Source organism: Antechinus flavipes, chromosome 4, assembly GCF_016432865.1.
Source record: "Antechinus flavipes isolate AdamAnt ecotype Samford, QLD, Australia chromosome 4, AdamAnt_v2, whole genome shotgun sequence".
Classification (NCBI taxonomy): domain Eukaryota; kingdom Metazoa; phylum Chordata; class Mammalia; order Dasyuromorphia; family Dasyuridae; genus Antechinus; species Antechinus flavipes.
This window is the reverse complement of record NC_067401.1, coordinates 9635921-9655896: the sequence shown is the minus strand read 5'-3', so window position 1 is coordinate 9655896 and position 19976 is coordinate 9635921. Positions and strand designations below refer to the sequence as shown.

General features: G+C 47.4%; 1 protein-coding gene across 1 annotated transcript in view; it reads right to left on the bottom strand.

Moving 5' to 3' along the window:
- Positions 1–19976, bottom strand: part of PSMD1 (proteasome 26S subunit, non-ATPase 1) — a 99913-nt gene that overhangs the window by 14120 nt on the left and 65817 nt on the right. Inside the window, exons 17-22 of the mRNA XM_051999498.1 lie at positions 12391–12505; positions 10830–10946; positions 9551–9653; positions 6755–6924; positions 5394–5486; positions 3782–3868 (exon numbers count right to left, since the gene is read on the bottom strand). Of these exons, the coding sequence (XP_051855458.1) occupies positions 3782–3868; positions 5394–5486; positions 6755–6924; positions 9551–9653; positions 10830–10946; positions 12391–12505 (685 nt within the window). The remainder of the gene's footprint in view (positions 1–3781; positions 3869–5393; positions 5487–6754; positions 6925–9550; positions 9654–10829; positions 10947–12390; positions 12506–19976) is intronic.

Below are 19976 nucleotides of genomic sequence, written 5' to 3'. Positions count from 1 at the left end.
TATAGTTGAGTTTTTATAATGCTGTTACTCTGCTGGGAAACTGTGCAGGTTCAGTGACTGAAATGCTTAACCTTGTTTTAGTGCTGCCTTGTCACCCTGATTAGTCCACTGTTTGGCCTATGTATAGGTTTAAAAGTTAGAACTCTCTTGCTCTTGGGTTCAGAGGCACACAAGGTTTTTTTGGGGGCACACAAGTTTTTAGAACTTTTTTCTTGCTCTATACAGAGTCACCCTTGCTCACAATTGCTTCTCTCTAACCTTGAACTGGGTAACAGGAGACAGAGAGGCTGGATGGCATCTGTTCTTGCTCTCACACTGGCTTGAGGATTTCCTTCTGCCCCAGTGATTCCATCTCTCATGTTCAGTTTTAGTCTCATCACTGTCACTGAGTGTCAGAATGCTCCCCTTTCTTTGCCACTGCTGTGCTCCTGGCTCAGTGTTCCCAGATGTCTCGGATTATTTTCCTGAGCTGCCCAGGATCGGGACAATGACTTGCTATGATTTTTTTCTTGGCTTTTCTGATCAGAATCTGGCCCGGTGTGTCTCTGAGGTTGTCGTGGAAGAGATATGTGGGGCAGAAATGTTGACTCTCACTCTGCAATCTTGATTCGATCTACAGAACTACATTCTTCATCTAAACAGTTTGGAAAGGAGATGAGCCTCTAAATCATATTGGAGTTCTCATCCATAATTTTGTCCCTACGAATTTATTCTAGAAACTTTAAACATCAAAGAAATATTTGATTGCAGATGATAAGAGGCTATCCAGGAAGAAGGTTGCTAGGTAACTACGCAAAACATCCCATCAGGCAATACAACATCACAGGAAATAGTTAATTCCATAGGAAAAATGAGATAATGTGCATTGTGTGCAAATGGCCAAACAGGGACCAGAGCAGGCTTAGTGAGGAGTGACATTTGATTAGAATATATGAGCAACATTATTGTGAGATCACATTGATGGAGTAGGTCTTGGGCAAGGCACATCATAAATAAGTCAGCGAGCGGCGTTCCCTGGTTCAAGTCAAAGTCTCTCTCGGCAGAGCTGTGGGAACCAGAGCGCCAGATTAGGTAGCACCCCAAATCATTAGCGGCACCGCTAAGTGGGACTAAGTGGCCACGGGATACATGGCACAGTATTAGCAGGATAGAGAACAGATCTGATCTCTGGCCTAGTGAAGTTTATAATTGAATGAAAAAGTGAAGAGAGCCGAGCAAGTAATCAGCTTAGAGCACTCTGAGAGAAGACTGAACTGGAAAATGAATATGAGCTTGGCGTCTGGTTTGTATTAGTGAGTTTCTAAGCACAAGTTAGCCTTCTTGGAAGCCACTAAGCAACATGGCCACAAGTAACCGAATTAAAAATCAAAAGCTTCACAGTGAAAAAGATCAGCAGCTGTGGGTGCTGAAGACACAGATCACCATTCACTGCAAACATTCAAGGATTTTTGCAAAATGTGTGTTTTAGGCAATTCCGCCAAACTCGGAACACATGGATGTTTCCATCAGTCCTAGAGGGAGAATGGCAATGTAAATGCCCCGAAAGCAGATGCCATGCTTTGATTTATCTCGGTCTCTTTCTATACTTGCTGCACCCAGCAACAGGCAATGGCTGCCAGAATGAGCGACCTCTGCTCAGGGCTCCTCTGTCTTGACCCCCTCTGTAGCACTTCACCCAGATCACAGCCCGTTCCTGGACGCTCTCATTTCGGGGGCTCTGCCTGGCAGCCTTACTCTCGGTTCTCTGCCGTGCCTTCTCGAGCCCCTCTGATGGATTCTCATCCAGGCCGTGCCCATTCATAAGCCAAGGCTTCGTCTCGGGGCCTCTTCTCTCTCTCTTGGCGATAGACCTCATCAATTCCTAGGGGTTCATGCAGATGACTCCTGACCTAGTCTCAGCTCTCAGTCTTTTCCCTGAGCCTCTAGGACCCACATTTCCAAATGTGGTATCTTCAGCTCATGAGCTCCCAAACCGAAGTGAGTATACAACTTTCTCCCAAGGGCAGCTCCCGTTTCTGCCGAGGCTTTGAGCATCCTTCTGGTCACCTGGGTCTGCAACCACATCACTGGGATGCACATACAGTGTTTACTGCTTCATTAGCTCATCTGCTTGTCCCATCAGTGGCTGAATCTCCATTTCTATTCTGAAGGCACTAGAGGCACCTGTTCTTCTCCACTCACCCCATCACTGGCCGAGCTAAGGCCTTTGTCCCCTCATCTAGAGCTCTTGCCTTAAGTGACTCCCGGCTTTAATCAACCTTGCCCTCAGTTGGCGCTGACCAGCTCACCCCCTCTGCTACAAGGCTCCCTTCCAAAATTACCAGATGCCTCGGCCCATCCCTCCTTTTCCACCTTCCTCCCGTGGGTGACCTCTGGACTCAATGTCCACCAAGTTTGGAAGCCTCCCCTGCCTTGTCACTGTCTCAGAATTCCAGGTTTCCTTTGGTAGGAGACGACACCTAGCTTGTCCTCCTGCTGAGACGACCTTGTAGCAGCTTTCTATGCTGGGCCCTGAACCCAGCACCGCTTGGCTGCCAGTCTCAGCACTGAGGGACACTGGCCACGTGACACAATGCCCAAAGCCCCAGGCCACATATAACTGGCTGACAGAGGCAGGCCTGCATTGATGGGGGAGGCTTTCCTCAACTTGGAATTCCCTACAGAACAGAAGTCCCAAGGTTAGTTCTTACCCCCAGTCACACATTTCACACACATATTTCTCAGGCTGCCTCCCACTTCAGAGGAAAAGCTCCTTGAGGGCGGGCACTTTTGTTTCTGTCTGTGTTCCTAGAGCCCAGCACAATATTGGGTCAAGGCTTGATCGCCTGGACAAAATGAAGTGAGTGAAAGTTACAGGAAAGGGAGCTTTAGCTCCACGGCACTCTCAAAAGGCGGCCAGGAGCTCCTTGTCAAGGGAAACGTTCCAGGAGAGGATGGATGATCGTTTGTTAGGCAATTAGACCGGACAGCCTCTAGGGGGCCTTGGCAAATCAAAAATTCTTTGATCTTAGGAGTTTAAAAATCAAATTTTCATTAAAAAGAACTTTTAAAAATTCTTTAAAGGGAATGGAATAAATATTTATTGCAGGAACCACCTGTGTGACATGGGGGAAAGACACTGGCTCTGGAGGTAGAGAAGATGAGTTCAAATGGCCGTGTTTACCATGTACGACTGCCTTGGGACACAGGAAAACCCCTTAACTTCAATGGGCCTAGTTTCCATTTCCACAAAATGAGATTTCTGTGCTCTGGGCAGAGGATCCCGTGCTTTTGTTGGTAGTGAGCTGCCCATTGCAAGGAAGTGATATGCATGTGTTTCTAAATCCATCCCCAGCCCCCTCAAGATTCTTAATTAACAAGTAAGAAACTATGAAAAGTGTAACAGAAGAAGGAACAAAAGCCCCAACAATGGGAGGTGATAGAAAGCAGGGGCCAGAGGAAAATCCATGGCTCAGGTACCTTGAGAAAGGCCCACAGCAGAGGTCACTCCCACATAGGGAAGGCATCTTTGAGTGCCCAAGGGTAGCCAGGCCTTGGGAGCCCACTTCCTCCTCTATGAAATAAGGGGGTCTGGCTGGATAATATCAAAGTCTGTACAAATGTGGATCCAGGATAAACACATGTGGAAGTAGCTATAACCACTCTCTGAGACTATGACCATCCGCACTGGCACCTGATACAGGCAGGAGTGTGGGAGTGAGGGAGTGGGGGTGCCCAGGAGAGCCATGTAATTAGGGTTTGTTAATTCTATTCAGGTGAACAGAGAAAGAGTCGTACTAACCACTTCCATTTTCTCTTCCTCTTTCTTTTCTTTCTCTTTTTCCTTCTTTTTTGCCTTGGCGGTGATCGAGAGCACAGCAGTAGAAACCTAGTGGGATAGACAGACAGGATGAATGTTTTGGGGGGGATCCTACTGTGAGGACACTAGCTCCCACAGCCAGGCCAGATTCTACCCTGTCATGATCTTAGGCCACTGGAAAATGTGATGTTTAGGACCCCACAGAGCTGGGTCAGAGCAGTGGGAGGATACCCACTTATTGGAGTACTTTTAACTTCTTCTATGGAGTGCTTCAGTACCCCCAGTAATCCAATTAGTCTATAAACAGTGGTAGCACACTAAATAGTGCCTGCCCCTCCTTCCCTTTACCCCCTGGTCCCCTTTCTCCTTCCCTTCTGAGGACAAAATAATACTGATGGTTTAATCTGAATGAAAACTCTGCAGCCTTCCTAGAACTTCAGCACTGAAGTCTCTCTCCATTCTTATCTAAGGCCTATATAAGTCAGGACGTACTCTTACGAGACACAGAAAGTAAGCTTTGGATTAATTCAATTAACAGAAGTAGCTCTTCAGTTCTCCTTTAATAGGAAAAAAGGAAAACCCAGAGAAAGGGATTCCTAAGTGACTGAGTAGCTTTCAGAAAATGATTCTCCGTCAATCTGTGTACTAAATCAAAACCAAAACACACATTTTATCCTCCTTTTGATTAAGGAATTATTTTTGTTCTTAAAACCCCTATAAACTACAATTCCCAAATGGCCTTGCTGGAGATTTTCAAAGGCAGGATGCATTTCCGTCCCTGAGAATTTTCTCTGTCTAAGTCGAATAAGTTAGAATAATTTAATTAATAAGCTGTCTCTGGAATATCTGTGCCTCAATTCAGAGGACAGCATTTTCAGAACAGTAACTCTGCTAACAGATTATATCCCCATTCCATGTTCTTCCCAACAACCCTGTGAGAACCACTGTGTCACTGACCGCCCCGCTACTGAAAGACAGCTTCACAGGACGATCGGCTGTCATAGGTGGAGTACAAGAATCACTCCATCCATTCCAGGTAACAGAGCTTGTTCTTAATGAGGCAGATAGACAAAGACAGTTTGTAGGCGGCTGCTCTGAGCAAATGCCCACAGGGCTCCTCCCAAGCTCCTACCCTGACTGGAAAAGTGATGACGGCACTGGGAACAAGTGAGTGAGGAGAGACTAAAGGCAGAGGATGTGACTACCATGAGGTGTCCATCACACCTTGTAGGCTTTGTAATCTGTCTATCCAAACCCCACCGGGAGCTATCCAAAGATGTCTTGGTTTTGGAGTTGGCAGCAGCAAGATCTGGTTTCGAATCTCACATCAGACACTTATTAGTAATGTGACCCCGGGTACATCGCAAACTCTCTCGGCCTGTTTTTCTCATCAGCAGAATGGGAAGGAGGAGTGGGAGTGTGGTGGATCTCAATGTTCTCCAAGGCTGCTTCCAGTTTGAATTCCACCATGCTCCAGCACTTAGCAGGTGCCAGGAGCCATGCTCTATGGGATGATGGGGGTTCCCAAGCTGCCAACAGCTGTGCGTTTCCTCCCCATTTATTGAAGCACCCTCCCCCAGCTGAGGGCCCTCACCTTTTCCTTCTCCTTCTCTTTCGGCACCTCCAGGGGTGCGGGATATGCGAACGTGGACGGCTTGCAGTTGGACTTGTACTGGACTTTTGGCATCTGAAGAAATAGAAGAAACAAAAGAGATGCAGGAGAATTCAAATGAATTCAATAGGACTGAAGAGCTCACTTTCCAGAGATGTGGATGTGAATGAACACAAAAGAAACACATGAGTCTGCACTTGAGTTCAACACTGCCCAGCCATTTGGTCCACTAAACCATGGCCCAGTCCCCGCAGATTCAGCACAGAACTGCCAAGTCCCAGTGTTTCTACACATTAGCACGAGCTAAAAAACGTCTAGGGCCAGCCCAAGCTCTTCATGACTAGTGTCAGTTTCCAAGGTAGCAGAGGGACATCGGTCCTGGCCTTAGTCTCTATTTTATTGGCGAGCCTTTCTCCAATCAATCATTCACGCTGCACACAATGATCGAGGGCCATCTTCTACCCCTGAGTATAGGCCTAAGTATATAGCTAAACTTCTTTTTTGTCAAGTGGAAATAATAAGACTTAAATACACAGATTTAAAGCCAACTCTCGCTCCTGGTATTGACCAGCCAGTTCCGTCAGGCCAAAGGGTCTGGGATCACTGCCACCCTAATAAACCTGTGGCCTCTGAGCTCAGGGCCATGCCAGAGACCCCACTGCCAGCGTCACATGCAACAGCTGCTCAATCCACTCCCTGCTTCCCATTCCACCTGGGATATGTAGTGACAGACTGACAAAATATCCTTTTATTTACAGGTCCGTCACATCACCTGTTGCTCTGGAGTCTAAAGAAGTCCCACTATTTGTTCCATAAAATAGAACTCCTTATACTGACTACTCCTGCACCCGTGACTGCCCTGCCAGCCTTTAGGGACCCACTACACCCCATACAAGTGCAGCTCTCTCTTGGCCCCAGGATACACTCTTGTTCAGGCCTACAAAGAGTTTTTCCTGAAGGGCCAGTTCAGGTGCAAATTGCTTCACCAGACCTGGGAGCCTCTTTCCCCTTGTGCCAACTGGATACTCTTCATATTCTAAAGGACAGCACTGGGCACGTTTGTCTCAGCCCCAGGTCTCGTTGCATGATCCAGGCTTCGCCCAGGACCCTCTTCCTAAGGCTACACCTGTCTGAACCACTTCTATCCTAAACAAGGCTGCGATCCCACCTGGGGGCCTACTTAACAGCTGCAGCTCTAGTCTGAAGGCCACAAGCAGGAGTCACCAGCAGACACCACTTCCTTCTCATATCCTAATCTCCCAGGGGAAGAGAACTGGCCCCATGCCAACTCCAGGTTTCTGGGCTTGGCTCCCAAGAGATGTGGCCATGACTGGGAAACCTACCTTGAGGTCCTTGTTAAGGCCGATGACACAGGTAGGAGTGTAAGCCAGGGACAGGAAGTGAGATAAAGGGAACCAAAACCAGAACTGGGTGAAGACCAGGACGCCCACCACAGAAGGCATGTGGGTATGCCCGGTCCGAGACTGCAAGGAGATGGTGACGTTATGGCCCCCTGAGGAAGAGAAAAGAAGCAGTGAGCACTGAGAAGAGCGGGGAAGGCTGTGTGTGAGTGTGTTTATGTGACTGTGTGTGTGTTTAACAAAGGTGAGCTCACACTTTAACAAACCAGCCCCAGCCCACATGTTAGTGCTCTGACCCACACACTGAGAAGTCACTGTCAGACACAAGTCCAGAATCTGGTATTGGGGTAAAAATTTTTGTCCAATAAAAATTATTTTTAAAAAGCCTTAGGAGTAGCTCATGAGAGGGGTCATTATCAAGTAGGCAAGTGACTCAATATCTCTGTGAACCTGGAGGGAGGCTCTCAGTCCACATGTGTCAGAACAAAGACTCGTGCTATGACAGTCGGCCTATTGGGTTCTCCTTTCATCTTGTGGATTATCCAGACTTTTTATTTCCTTGATCTCCCCCTCCTGCAGCTGACCCCATGGGCAAACCCTTATGTAATATTTCCTCTAAAAAGGGGACAAGAAAAGGGAGTTTTTCAAAATGTCCCTGCTTATGAGCAGCCCCAGGCAAGGGATACTTAGGCTGAAGCTACACGATTCGAGCCGATCTGTGTGACTCACTTGGGCAGAGACGAGTCCTTTATAGGTTAAGGCAGCTATGCTAGCAAAGCCGTATCATGAAAAGGGAAAGGTGAAACTTCTGAGAAAGCAGTCACCTGATCCTCCACAGCCTGTGTCTCTCCTGTGTGTGCTTAATCCAATCTATCTGGAATTGCTTTGAGTTTATTTGTTTTTGAGTTTAATTAATTTTTATTTTGAATTCAATAAATACCAAATAAAACCAGCATTTCCATATAGAAGGTAGAGCAGAAAAAGGATTGCACAGAAAACTTCTAATCCTCTAGGGTACAGGATAACTCCAACATGTTCCTTTCAAAGCTGTCTTGCTCGATGGTGCTCTGTTGTCTTCCTCCTCTATTCTGACAGCCTGTTCCAGCCATCCCCTCACAGCCTCCAACACCGAGGGGACCAGACTACCAACGCCACCTTGCCAAACCAAACAGAGCCCGCTCGGCCCACCTCACCCATCAAAAAAAGGTCTTAAGCCCTCACACTTACAAAGTTTAAGGACTTCTTAAACCTTTCGAAGAGACTTGTTTTGTTGTTTGACATTCGGTTCCCTTGCCTCTATCAGTTCATAAAATGATCCTCGCTCTCTTGGAACCCTTCCTTGGGTTATTTCTTAGGGTGCTGAAACATTCTATCTTGTGCATAGAGATTTGTGGAACTATCCCCCAACTGCTGAGCCCCACCTTAATTACCACTTTTCTCACTTGCTATGATTTCAACAGGCAAGCTTTGCCGTGACAGGGATTGGAGGGGGCGAGACGGGGTTGGTGCTAACAGTACCGTGTCCTCTCTCAAATAAGGGCCTGTGGCCATCAAAGGGCATTTTTGTGTGTGTGGACTCTGCTCAGTCATCCGGCAAAGGCGTCAAACAGGGCGTCACATGCTTGGCGAAATGCAGCCCCTGGGCTAAGGAGGGACTCCCCATATGTGGGCAGCTCTTCACAGGCTTTAGCTGGCAGCTGACATTGTGCTGGTTGTACCAAGCCCCCTGGACAGAACAGCCTATTGGGAATGGATCTGTAACATTTTCAAAGACCCCTGATCAACCTTGCATAAAGAATATCTACAACATTTGGATGGAAAATGTATATAGCTCAACCTGAAGTCATCTTGTACACAGGAGACAAAAAATACAGATGATTGCGGGGCCAGTCCTGGAATCGAACATGAGAGCTGGATGCCCTGTCCACAGGAAAGGTCCCTTTCATGACCCCAGGTCTCCCATGGAAACAAAGACCTATCTTTTTCAGTTCTCACAGTCTATCAGTGTTGCTAATGGCTACAAGACATGCATAAATAACACCCACAGGGCAATGCAGCAATCAATCCCTGAGGAAATTCACAAAAAACAAAACAGGAGTTTGAAAATGGCATAAAGAAAACATATGATAAGAGGGGAAGATGGCCTTGTTACATGGGAAAGGTGAAGGATGGCAAGCTAACCGTCAGAATGGGTAATGGAAGGGAATAAGTATTTATAGAGCACCTACTATGGACCAAGCTTGTGCTAAGTGCTTTACAAATGACAACAATCCAGGGAGGTATTCTTGTTATTATCCTTATTTTAAGATGAGGAAACTGAGGCAGAGAGAGATGAAATGACTTGGCTAGGTAAATGCCTAAGTCTAGATTTGAACTCAAGTCTCCCTGGCTCCAGGCCTGGTCCTCTGGCACTGTAGTGCCCCCGGCTGCCTTGGTATCCCCTTGGTACCTTCACCAAGTTGGCAGAGAGCAAAAAAAGGTCTCTATTATACTAGGAAGATTTCCTGGCAAGCCCTGGATATGTTGTAGACCAGCCAGGTCTTGAAGAGTAGTGATCTGCCTTGCTGGAGGGACTCCTAAGGAGATGAGAGTTCCAGAGCAGGACATTTCCCATGACCCCGGCCAACCCTAGAGCTATAACCCTTGAACTCCCTCCATAGGGACCAAAGGTTGGCATTGACCCTTGAACCAAGCTGCCCCGATGCTGCAGCTTGCTGCAGGCACAGTGCATGCCCCGTGAGAAGGTCAAACTTCTCCAAATAATCCCAAGGTATTTACCTGCATCCAAGATGCCCTGGGCCAGGATAGCACCAAACTTTGCCATGACATCATCATGCTTGTCGTTGATGACTTTGGAATACAGCTGTCTGAACTGGTTGACCTGTGAGGAACACCAGGAGACGTTGGGGTACCTGTGCTCAAACCAGTTACCCCCGCAAGTCGCGTACCTTCCCAGCCCTAAAGGCATCAGTCAGGTCTGGCACAGCCCTGACCTCCTTCCTCTTTTGAGCTCCCCTGACAAGGCCTGGTCCTCAGCAGCCCAGTTCTCGCAAGCACACAGGAAGGGCTGCAGTCTTTGCCAAGCGCAGGCGCCCGTGTTCCCCTGCCAGCCGTCACTCCCCAAACCAGCCCACACTGCCGCTTCAGGTAAATGAGCCTTTCAAAACTGTATAAAGGCTGTCTCTGGATTAAATGGATCCAATTAGACTGCCAGCTTATATCCGTGTGGACACATACACACACACAGACACACATACGCACACTTTTGAGCAGCCTGACAGCTGAAATAAGGTTGATTCCATCAGCTGAATTGACAATTTTTAAGATTCAGGGCTGACCTGGCCCAGACTTGAGCTGCTGAGACCCCCAACTGTGCCTCAGTGTCAAAGTTCTTGAACATACACTCCTCTGACTCGCCCTCTCCTCCCCTAATGCCCTAGGACCAGCCTAGCCCACTTCAAGCTTGTGATGGCAAAGTCCTGCCAGCTGGGCTCTGGGCCTGCAGGCCAATCAGAGGACATCGGGCTCAGAAAAACATTCCCTGTATTATCGCCCTGCTCCCTCCCACCACCATCAAAAAAAAAAAAGAAAAAAAAAAAACTTGATTTCTTCTAATTTCCTGACTTTTCCTCACTCTCCCAGGGCGGAAGCTGAGAAGCAAAATTCCGTAAAAGCTAGCGGCTTGGGGGCCCACATTATCAGCGTTCACATCGATGAGCAAATGTATTGGTATGACTAAGTTTCATTTACAACCAAACATCCCAATATCATTTTCTCCTACAAAATCTATATAAATAACTCTTGACACATCCTGAACAAAACTACTTTTTATTTTTCAAGACTGCTTGAAAAATCCTGGATGCTTTCATTGTCCCTAAATTTGCACATCTCTTCTTCCGACCTTCAGAGCATGTACTTTTCCTTCCACTCAGTTCAGCATGTTCAGAAATTTTCCCTCTGACGCTGAGCTACGCCGACGATGAAGCTCGAGGAGGACGAGCTTCAGGTAAAAATCTCAGCCCCCCTGCTCGGGTGCCCTCCCTCTGGCCCCGCTCACCTTGGGACAAGTGATTTCCGTCTGCTGAATCATGATGAGAGCTGACGCGATGAGCGCGCCTTGCCGCACGTAGTTCACAGGGTCATTGGTCATGGGCTCCAGCAAATTGATGGCTTCCTAAAGACATTTTCAAAGGAAACTTTCAGATGAAGTAAGCCTCGGCATATGTTATTCCAACACCAAGCAACTTCTGACCAGACCTCAGGGGACGGAACATGGGTCGGTCGGTGCTTTCACAGAAATCTTGGTTCAGCGAGGAATCAGGAAGCAGAGACAGGCTTGGACCAATGTGCAATGGCACAAACATTATTCAAATGTCCTCTGATGCTATTTACTCAGAACGGAGGAGCACAAGAAGCATAACTCGATTTCCAATTTATAAATTAAGAAATGAGCATCGCTCCCAGGCACATAACCACGTATGTTAGAAACAGATGTTTCAGATCCCTAAGAAAGAAAAATCCTTCAAGCACAGACCCCAGGGCCAGACAGGCTCCGTTATCTAGATCAACCCAATGACTAAGAAAGCAAGCAGACCGGCCTAGCACGAGCAACAGAAAATTTCCACTGGATGTGTCCATTGGAGAAGTCTCCAAGAACGTTACTTTCAGAAGACCATATGGAACATGGAAGAATTCGAAAGGAAACCCCGGCCCCCCCACCTCATTTGCTTTCAGTGTACGTAAACGTAAATACATCTACTAAGGGTGTCAGGGCAAACAGCCCATGTGCAAAGCCTCCTTTTAGAGCGGACGTGCTTCTGGGCAGCCACAGGCTGGAGGGGATTTTCCAATAAGTTTTCTCCCAGATGCTCATAATAAAGAGAATTAGCATGAGGGTCCCACGGAGCCAGCCAGGCGCACATGGGGCCTGTACCCTCAGAGAGATGCCCAATCCTGAATGCCTTCCATGCCATCAGCTCCTGAGGGGCAGGGATAGGGCTGGGCACACAAGGTGTCACAAATGCCTGGAGATGGCTGGCTGCCCAGCAGTGTCCTAATACAGGGAAGATCGGTATTCAAAATGGGGAGTGTGACTTTGAAGGGGTCAGTAAGAGCTGAAGGGCAGCAGGGCTCCCAAGCTTCTGTCTTCTCGGCCTCTTCCTGTGGGTGACCGTGGGCAAGGAAGGGAGCCTCCTGGAGCTGGGGTCTGGATGGAGAGGGGGTTGTGGCCAATATTGTGAGGAAGGAGATGGAGGCCATATCCCCACTTGGCATAGTTTCCCCTGTCCTAATTTTTTTTCCTTGATGTCCGCAAGTCTAACGACATTTAAAAATATCCAACAATGCCATGCTTTGGAAAACCTGAAGGGGTGGGATCAAAGCCAAGGAGAGACTGCACATCCCTTAGATTCCTAGAAATTAGTTAAGCAAAGAAAATCTCTTTAATTTTACTTGAACATGAAAAGAGAACTCCCAGCGCCAAGCCAGCAGCCATTTCACAGGGGTCATGGGGAGAGCCAACCAAAGGGGACCTCAGGGAGGGGGACGAGGGGACGCCCCAGGGGTAGCCGCCACGGCCCACATGCAGGACAAGCAGACCTCCGGCCACGGGAATCTACCTTGTTTCCTGTGCCAGCACAGCAGATACCCAGTGCCATTGCAGCTCCATAACGAACATGAGGGTTATAACTCTCTGACAACAAGGAAACCACGCTTGGGCACTGTTCAGGTGTCCTGGTCAAAAAACAGAAGAGGAGAAACACATTTTAAATACAGTGGCTAAAAAGTCTCCATATGGCACTATTTAAGATAAAAAAAATACTGTTGTAGACTTCAATGGAATCCAATAGACAGTCCACACCAAGCCCAGGAACAGAGCATTGGCAGTACAAAAGTAAAAGCTAAAGGGAAAGGACAGGTCATTCCCCTGCTCAACAAACTCCAGTGGCTCCCGATTACCTCTGGAAACTGAGAGAAACTCCCCTGTTTGGTGCTTAAAGCTCTTTGCAATCTCACTTCAACCTTCCTTTACGTCATGCATTTTCCCTTTCAAATAAGTGACTTACAATTCAACCCAAGTCACTCCCCATGGTCCTTATCAGAGTCTCCCAGTATGTTCCCTGTGCCTGGAATGCCCTTCTGGTGTAAAGCTCCTTGTGGAAAGGATTAGATTTGGTCCTGTTGGTTCTAGAATAACTGGACAAAGGCAGAGAGCAGTAAATCTGGGCACGACCTAGGGATAACTTGCCCAAATGAACCAAGATGCGCCCAGAAGTAGTGGGGTCCAATGTGCAAAAAGGGAGGCGGTTAGTGACTAGAGCCACTGTAGCAACCTGTCTTGTTCTGAACTAGATGGTCCCTAAAGATGCCAAGATCCTGAAATTACACTCTAGAATTCTGTGAGTCACTCATATTCCACTTGGTCCCCAGTCTCCATTTAGTCCAAAGAGGAGGAAGTCACTTAGGGAGCGACTCGGAATCCGTGTGACTGCTCTTAAGATAATTTCATTCCCCTTGGTTAAATACCCTGGTTGCATATTAGCCAAATAAGGGTAGGCAATGAGCTAATTCTTGGTTTTAATTTTCATGGAGATTTTGCTTTGACACAAGAGGAAGGTGAAAGAATGCTAATTTTTTTTTCTTCAGTAAAGGGAAAAAAAATCGTCCCCAGAGGCAGCGGACGTGAATCCTCTCAGACAGGACTCAAAGCCGAATGCAGCCCACAGAATTCCTTAACCCTCAGACGTTCTTGGGGAGCTGCATTCCATCCTCACCCCTCAAGTGGAAAGGAAATTCCTATTTCAGGGGGACTCGAGCCAAATTTATGAAAACTGGCCCAGAGACCTGGAAACCGGGGTAAGCCTGCCAGTGCCTTCTCACAAAGCCTTCAACGTTGGCTTGGAAAGCAAGCTCGAATGGGTTAAGACCATCTCTTTTAGCTTGGCTAACACAGCGATACTATCAACAGCAACAGGATCCTCAATACTTCATGGGGGGTCGGGGGGAGAGGGAAACAAACCAGGAACGTAGGAGTAAAAGTGACAGGGGGAACTACGTTGGATGGAGGAGCTGGGAGGGCAAGGACTCTTGGGATCATCCAACCCACTAAAGTTCATTAACTCTGTAAGGAACAAATTGACACTCAGAGAGGGGCTTTGATCCATCTCCTCTGCCTTTTCCTAGCTCCAGATAGTCTGCCTTGCTTTCCCTGAGGAGGGAAGTGGTGGGGATGGCTAGGTGGAAGCAGGGTCAGTGATCTAGCAGAGGGGGCTATTTGTGGGCTTGTGGCGTGGGTGATGGGGAGGAAGGAAGGCCCTTCTCCACACTGACCACTACCCTCAGCGACAGCTGTCAGCAGCAGAACCACAACTCCGGCTGGTACGCTCACCTTGCCTGGGACCAGCGTCCATGACTTCCTAGACCTTTCCCAACCGGGCTGTGGCACACACCCTGGCAGAAGGTGAGCTTCTTGCAGGCTTGTTGGCCCTGAAATCCCTAGCACTCAGTTCAGTGTCTGGCTCTTTCATCCAAACATTTTCTTAGAAATGGCTGTGGCTCTGCTACTCGGTAACTGGCTGATGTGGGAAAGGTGCCGTCAAGTCGGCGGCCTCCCCCAGGTGAGCTGCAAGGCTCCTCCTGGTCCTAAGCTCTAGGATAAGCTCTGCTACAAACAGAAGCTCGCAATAAGATGAGAAAGGCCTAGCCAGCTTGGCTCAGCACTGGGCTGAGCTTATGTGCTTCCTCCATGTCTTACTTTAGGAGAAACCTGTTAAGTCCAGTTTCTCTTAGACCACTAGTACCAGCAATCCCTGGGGAAAGCACGGCCCTCACTAGTGGGAGAATTGTAACGAGTCTCCTGATACGAGTCTCTCGTGAATCTGGCTGAAGAGACAAGGCCTGCCCAGTGCCATTGAGGGAATCTATGAAAACAACAATCGTGCCCATCACTGTAAGCCACCAGGTCTGACCTCTGGACGTGGCTCAAATCACTCAAAAGTGGGATGACCGATGCTGTGGGTGGTGGCTAAAGCTAAGGGCCTTTGGTGAAGGCCAGTGCCATGGACACACAAAAAGGAGTGTCTGGTTATACAAGGCAGTAAATGACAGCTTGGAGAGGGATGTGGGCAGCGAGGTGGCACAGGTCTATAGTTAGGAAAACAATTTCCTGTTCTGTAAAATGAGGTGGAGAAAGAAATGGCAAACCGGTCCAGGAACTTTGCCAAGAGAACCCCAGAAGAGGTCACAAAGAATCAGACATGACTAAAAAACTATTGAACAAGAACAAAGTAAGCGAGGATGAAGATAATTGGCATTTATGTAGTATTTCAAGGTTTGAAAGGTACTTTGTACAAATATTATCTCATCTGATCTTTGCAAACTCAATAACCCATTTTACAAGAAGCAGAGGCCAGTGGGGGAAGTTTCTGAGGCCAGATCAGAACTCAGGAATAGGTCTTCCTGACTCCCAGCCCAGCACTCCTCACTGTCAAACACGAGTGCCCTGTTCTCTAGAAGGCAGAGAACAGCCCAAGGACTGGAGTGATCAGGGGCGATTTGGAGAAGGGAGATCCAAGGTGTTCCAGGTAAGAAGAATGGGGAGAACATAGACATAAGGGAAATCTGGGGGGACAGTACATCTACTTGTCTCACTGAAAAAGTATTCTGAAGGATGGACTTGGCCTTGAACGTAAGATGAGGTGGGCTGCTCGATGGGCGATGGGGAATATCCTTGCTACTGTGACTCATGGGAAGAAGCTGGCTAGGAGCCTGATTTTCCCAGCCCACCTTTGCCCTGAGGCTTGCGGAGGGATCCACAGAGGACGGAGGTCCCCGTGTTCTTCCTCTGCTTGCTTTGTGTTTCCCTGTCTACACGAACTGACCAAAGGTGGTCGGCAGCAACATTCCTGAATCTATTAGCCCACGTGTGAAAAGAAAAGAAATACAGACCAACATCACAGCGGCCTGGAGCGTAAGGAAAGAAGGAGCACTACAACGGAGAGCACGACGGGTCAACGAACTTACTTTTTTAATATGAAGAAATTGCAGCATTTTTGCTGAAGGCAACGTGAAGTAAATCTGCTGTTACCGAGACGGGGAACTCTAATTTACTGTCCCCAAAGGATCTCTTGGCCCGCTGAGAATGGCCATGGGGCCGAAGTCTCTGTCAGCACAAACCTCCCGCCAGCAGGAACTGGGCAAGGTTGTAAGCATGGGTTGCAGACTCCAGGTCTATCACCCAACTGGAAACTGCACAGATGATTTCCTCCCTTTCAACTCAGAGCCTTCTCCCAATGTTTCCTTCTCTACCAAGCAGCACAAAAGCACATATATCAATCAAGGAGGCCTCACAGACCGTGTTCTCTGAGCGCCAGCCTTTCCCTACCTTTTCCACTTGAGCGAAAGTCCTGGAAAACAAATACAGCTAAATAAAGATACCGAGTGGGCAATCTGAGGGGTTCGGGTCAGCCTGACAGGAACCAAGAAAGCTGAAGGAAAGGAAAAGCACTAAACTATCCCTCAGACAAAACTGCAAGAAACTCCCCTGCTCCTTTAACATTCTGAATTTCTGAACTCATAAGATTCGGAATTAGAAAAGGCCTTAGTTCCACCGATTAATTTTATAAGGGAGAAACTGAGGCTCAGAGAAGGAGAAGTTTCCACACCAAAAATCATCAAAGAGATCCCAGATAATCTGCCCAACGTTACACAGCTGAAATCAAATGGATCCAAATGTTCATTTGGAACATTTCCTAGAAATAATACCAAGAGAACAGATAATGCTAAGAACCAGCACGTCCACTGAGTATGAATTTGGAAGAGCAGCATCAAATGAGGTCCTGGGTAAGCCTAAGGAGCTGGCGCCTAACCCCTCTTTAGTAATGAGACAACTTGGCCTAATGATGAGCTGCCATGCCCAAGGTCACACCACAAGGTGGGGTAGGCATTGTTAGCAAGAGATCTTAAACCCCCATACACAGGAATGGCAGCCCTGCTTCTGTGTCCAGTGGAGCGGCCAGACCGCAGGCTCCTTCCCATGAACTTTCGGGAACACTCGTCATCTTGTTCTCTGGCTGTCTGAACGCTCATTCTGGGCATATGTACCAAGGCTCTCAGCTGGCCAGTCTTGTTTTTCTCTTTTCACTACCCCTCCTGATGACCCCATCAGCTTGCACTGGCTCAGCCCCTTTCTCCGTGCAGATGACCATCCCAAGAGAGTTACCCTTCCTCTGAGTCCCATTTCTGTGCCCCCGACTGGATGTCTTTGCCACTAGATGTTCCACAGATGAAACTCAATCCCTTCTCTGCCCCTAAACAAGCCCTCTTTGTGCCAAGAGGAGGGCCATCATTCTGGTCATGGAGGTTCACCAGCCTGGGGTCCTTCTGCACCGCACCCCATCTCCCAGATTGGCTTAGCTGCCAAGTCTTGTCCATTCTACCTCTTCGACACCCCTCCCATTGGCCCTTTTCTCTCTGCTCCCACAATCTCTCTCCTGTCCTACAATCCATCCTGCGCTGTCAAGACGCAAACTCCAGCAGCTCCCCATCACCTCTGGGGCAAAGACCAGCCCTTCCCACCTGTGGTTCAGGGCAGGAATGACTGTTCCCGGAGTCAGGCCATCCAGCTGTATATGAATACACCTCCATTCTATCATCCTCTCATAGCCTGTGAGACAAAGGGCGCACCAACTCCTGTGATTTGGTCTGGCTGCTTCTGACAATGTTTTCTGGTCCATCGCTATCCCTCGAGCCCCTGGACAGCCCAGAAGGCTGCGAGCTCCTGTAGGACAGGCTGCCTGCTGCTGCTTTGTATTGGTAAAGGGGGTGGGATGGGGTTCACAAACACGCACACTCACACATATGTGAGCGCATGTTTGCTCTGCTGAGTCCTATAAACCAAAGCAGGTAACGACCCTGAATCGACCCAAATCATTCTTCAGCCCTTCTCAGATAATGTTATGGACTCTCCCCACCATGTCCAGCGAGTATTAAAAGCCCACTCCTAAATCTGCCCTATTCCTCCACACATACTCTACACTGTGAACTAAAACTCTCTGCTCTAATTCAGCGATATGAGACGCCACATGATGCTGCCACAGATAATTTCCATTAAACAGGGATTAGTGAATAGGGAGTTGCTTTGTCCCTCAGGTTCCTTGAGTCCTGAATAATATCTGGGCAATGACCCACCAGTTTATAGCCTTCACCTGCCCCAAATACTCCCATTCTCAGCAGGGAGGAAATCAATATTCAGCTCATTTTAACACTCTCTACTCTGACCCCCGGGACTCTACTACAAAGCTTAGAAATGTTGAAGACACACTTTGATGGAAAACAGGACAGTATAATATTCTCACTGCAACCCCGAGTCAAGCCTCTAATTTAGTGAAAAGGACTCCTAAAAAGAGGAAGGAGAATTTTATTTTAAGGTTACTAATGGTTCCTCAAAGTTTAGGAAAAAACCTCTTTGGGAATGTAAATAGTGGAAAAGCAGAGTTCTAGAACAGTCAGGCGGCTGTGAAGCCCATAAACTCCAAAGCGCACATAAAACTTCTTGTCAACTTCTTATTCAAGGAACAGACCGAACACATTCTTCAGGAAGAAAGATGGAGCTATTAGGGAGACGAGCGCTAGCAAATGTTAGTAAATTAACCTGTTTTCACCAGCGCCACATCTGTATGCGTTTCCTCCAATGTTCCAGTCAGTGACAATATTAAAAACATAGAAGAATCATCTGGGGAAACAAATAATTTCAAGATTCTGTGAACCTCCAAACCCTTGCAAATCAAAAGTGCCCAGCAAAATCCAGGGGGGAGGGGGAGGGCGGGGGGAGGGAAGAACGACACTGAATTTCTAAAGGAAAAGCCAGAAATCTTAGCAACAAGAACCTCAGGGGAATTCAAGATGAGAATATGACGTTCCTGTAAATTTTCACCCCAGAAATCAATATGCATGTGTGTGAGGATTAGAAGCAGAAGGGGTCTGATGCCCTCACTGTACAGAAGGAGGAAACAAAGTGGGGACTAGTCGTGACCTGTTGAGGGTCACTTGATTACTGACTGGAAGAGCCAGAAAAGGGCCTGATGCTATCATCAATACTTGCTACTATCTTAAAAAAAAAAAAAGTCAGGATAGTTGGGGGAGGGTGTTTCTGAAAATGTTTGGGGGCTCTCTGCAGCTCAGGTCTGTTCCCTCTCTAACAAGGCTGGATTACAGGCTTCATCCTGGGTCCTCTGGAGACATGACTGATCTGTGCTTGGATAAGGTTCCTAAGTCTTTAAAAGGTTTTTTTTTTCTCCCAAATCATGTTACTATTACATAAATTGTCCTCCTGGTTCAGCTTACTCAACTGCATCAGTTCCTAATTCTTCCCAAGTTTCTCTGAAATTCTTTCTTCCATTTTTACAGCACAATCATATTCCTTCATATTCATTTATCACAATGTGCTCAATCACTGCCCACTGGAGATATGCTCTCAAGTCAGTCCTTTGCTACAACAAAAAGTGTTCTGCTAGTTAATTCTCACAAGGCTTTTCCTTTCATCTCTTTCCTTTATCTCTTCTTATCTTTTATGTCAGAGAATAGTATTTCTGGGATAAAAGATAGAGTTTTGTAATTTTGGCGGAGTGTGGTGGTGGAGGGAACTCTAAATTTCTTTCTTGAGTGAATGGATGAATTCCCAGGTATTTTCCCATGTGCCCCATGAAAACTGGTATTAAAAAATTTCCCCCCAATTTAATAGGTGTGAGATAGATCCTTGGAGTATTTTCTTATTACTGTGTAGAACATTTTTCATGTTGGTGTGGAGAACCTAAATTTCATGCTGTAACCACGGTACACATGTGGTGTCCAAGAGAGAAAGAGGGTGTGTGCTTGTGCACGTGCATTTACACACCAGCTGAACGATATTTAAGTGCTTAGAAGCAACATGATTGAGCCCTTTACTTTTAAACCACAATTTAGTGAAACAGAGAGAGGCAAAAGCCATTGTCTAGATGCACTTAATAATATAATTAAATGGACGCATAGGAAGGCATCTGACTCTCTCACCATATAGAAGGAAGAAACAAAGTGGGGACTGGCTGTGACCTGTCCAGGGTCACCTGATCATTGACTGGAACAGCCAGGAAAGGCCCCGATATTCGTTCTGCTAGCATCAATGCTCGCCCCCATCTTCTCTCCATATTAAAAAAAAAAAAATCCTGTA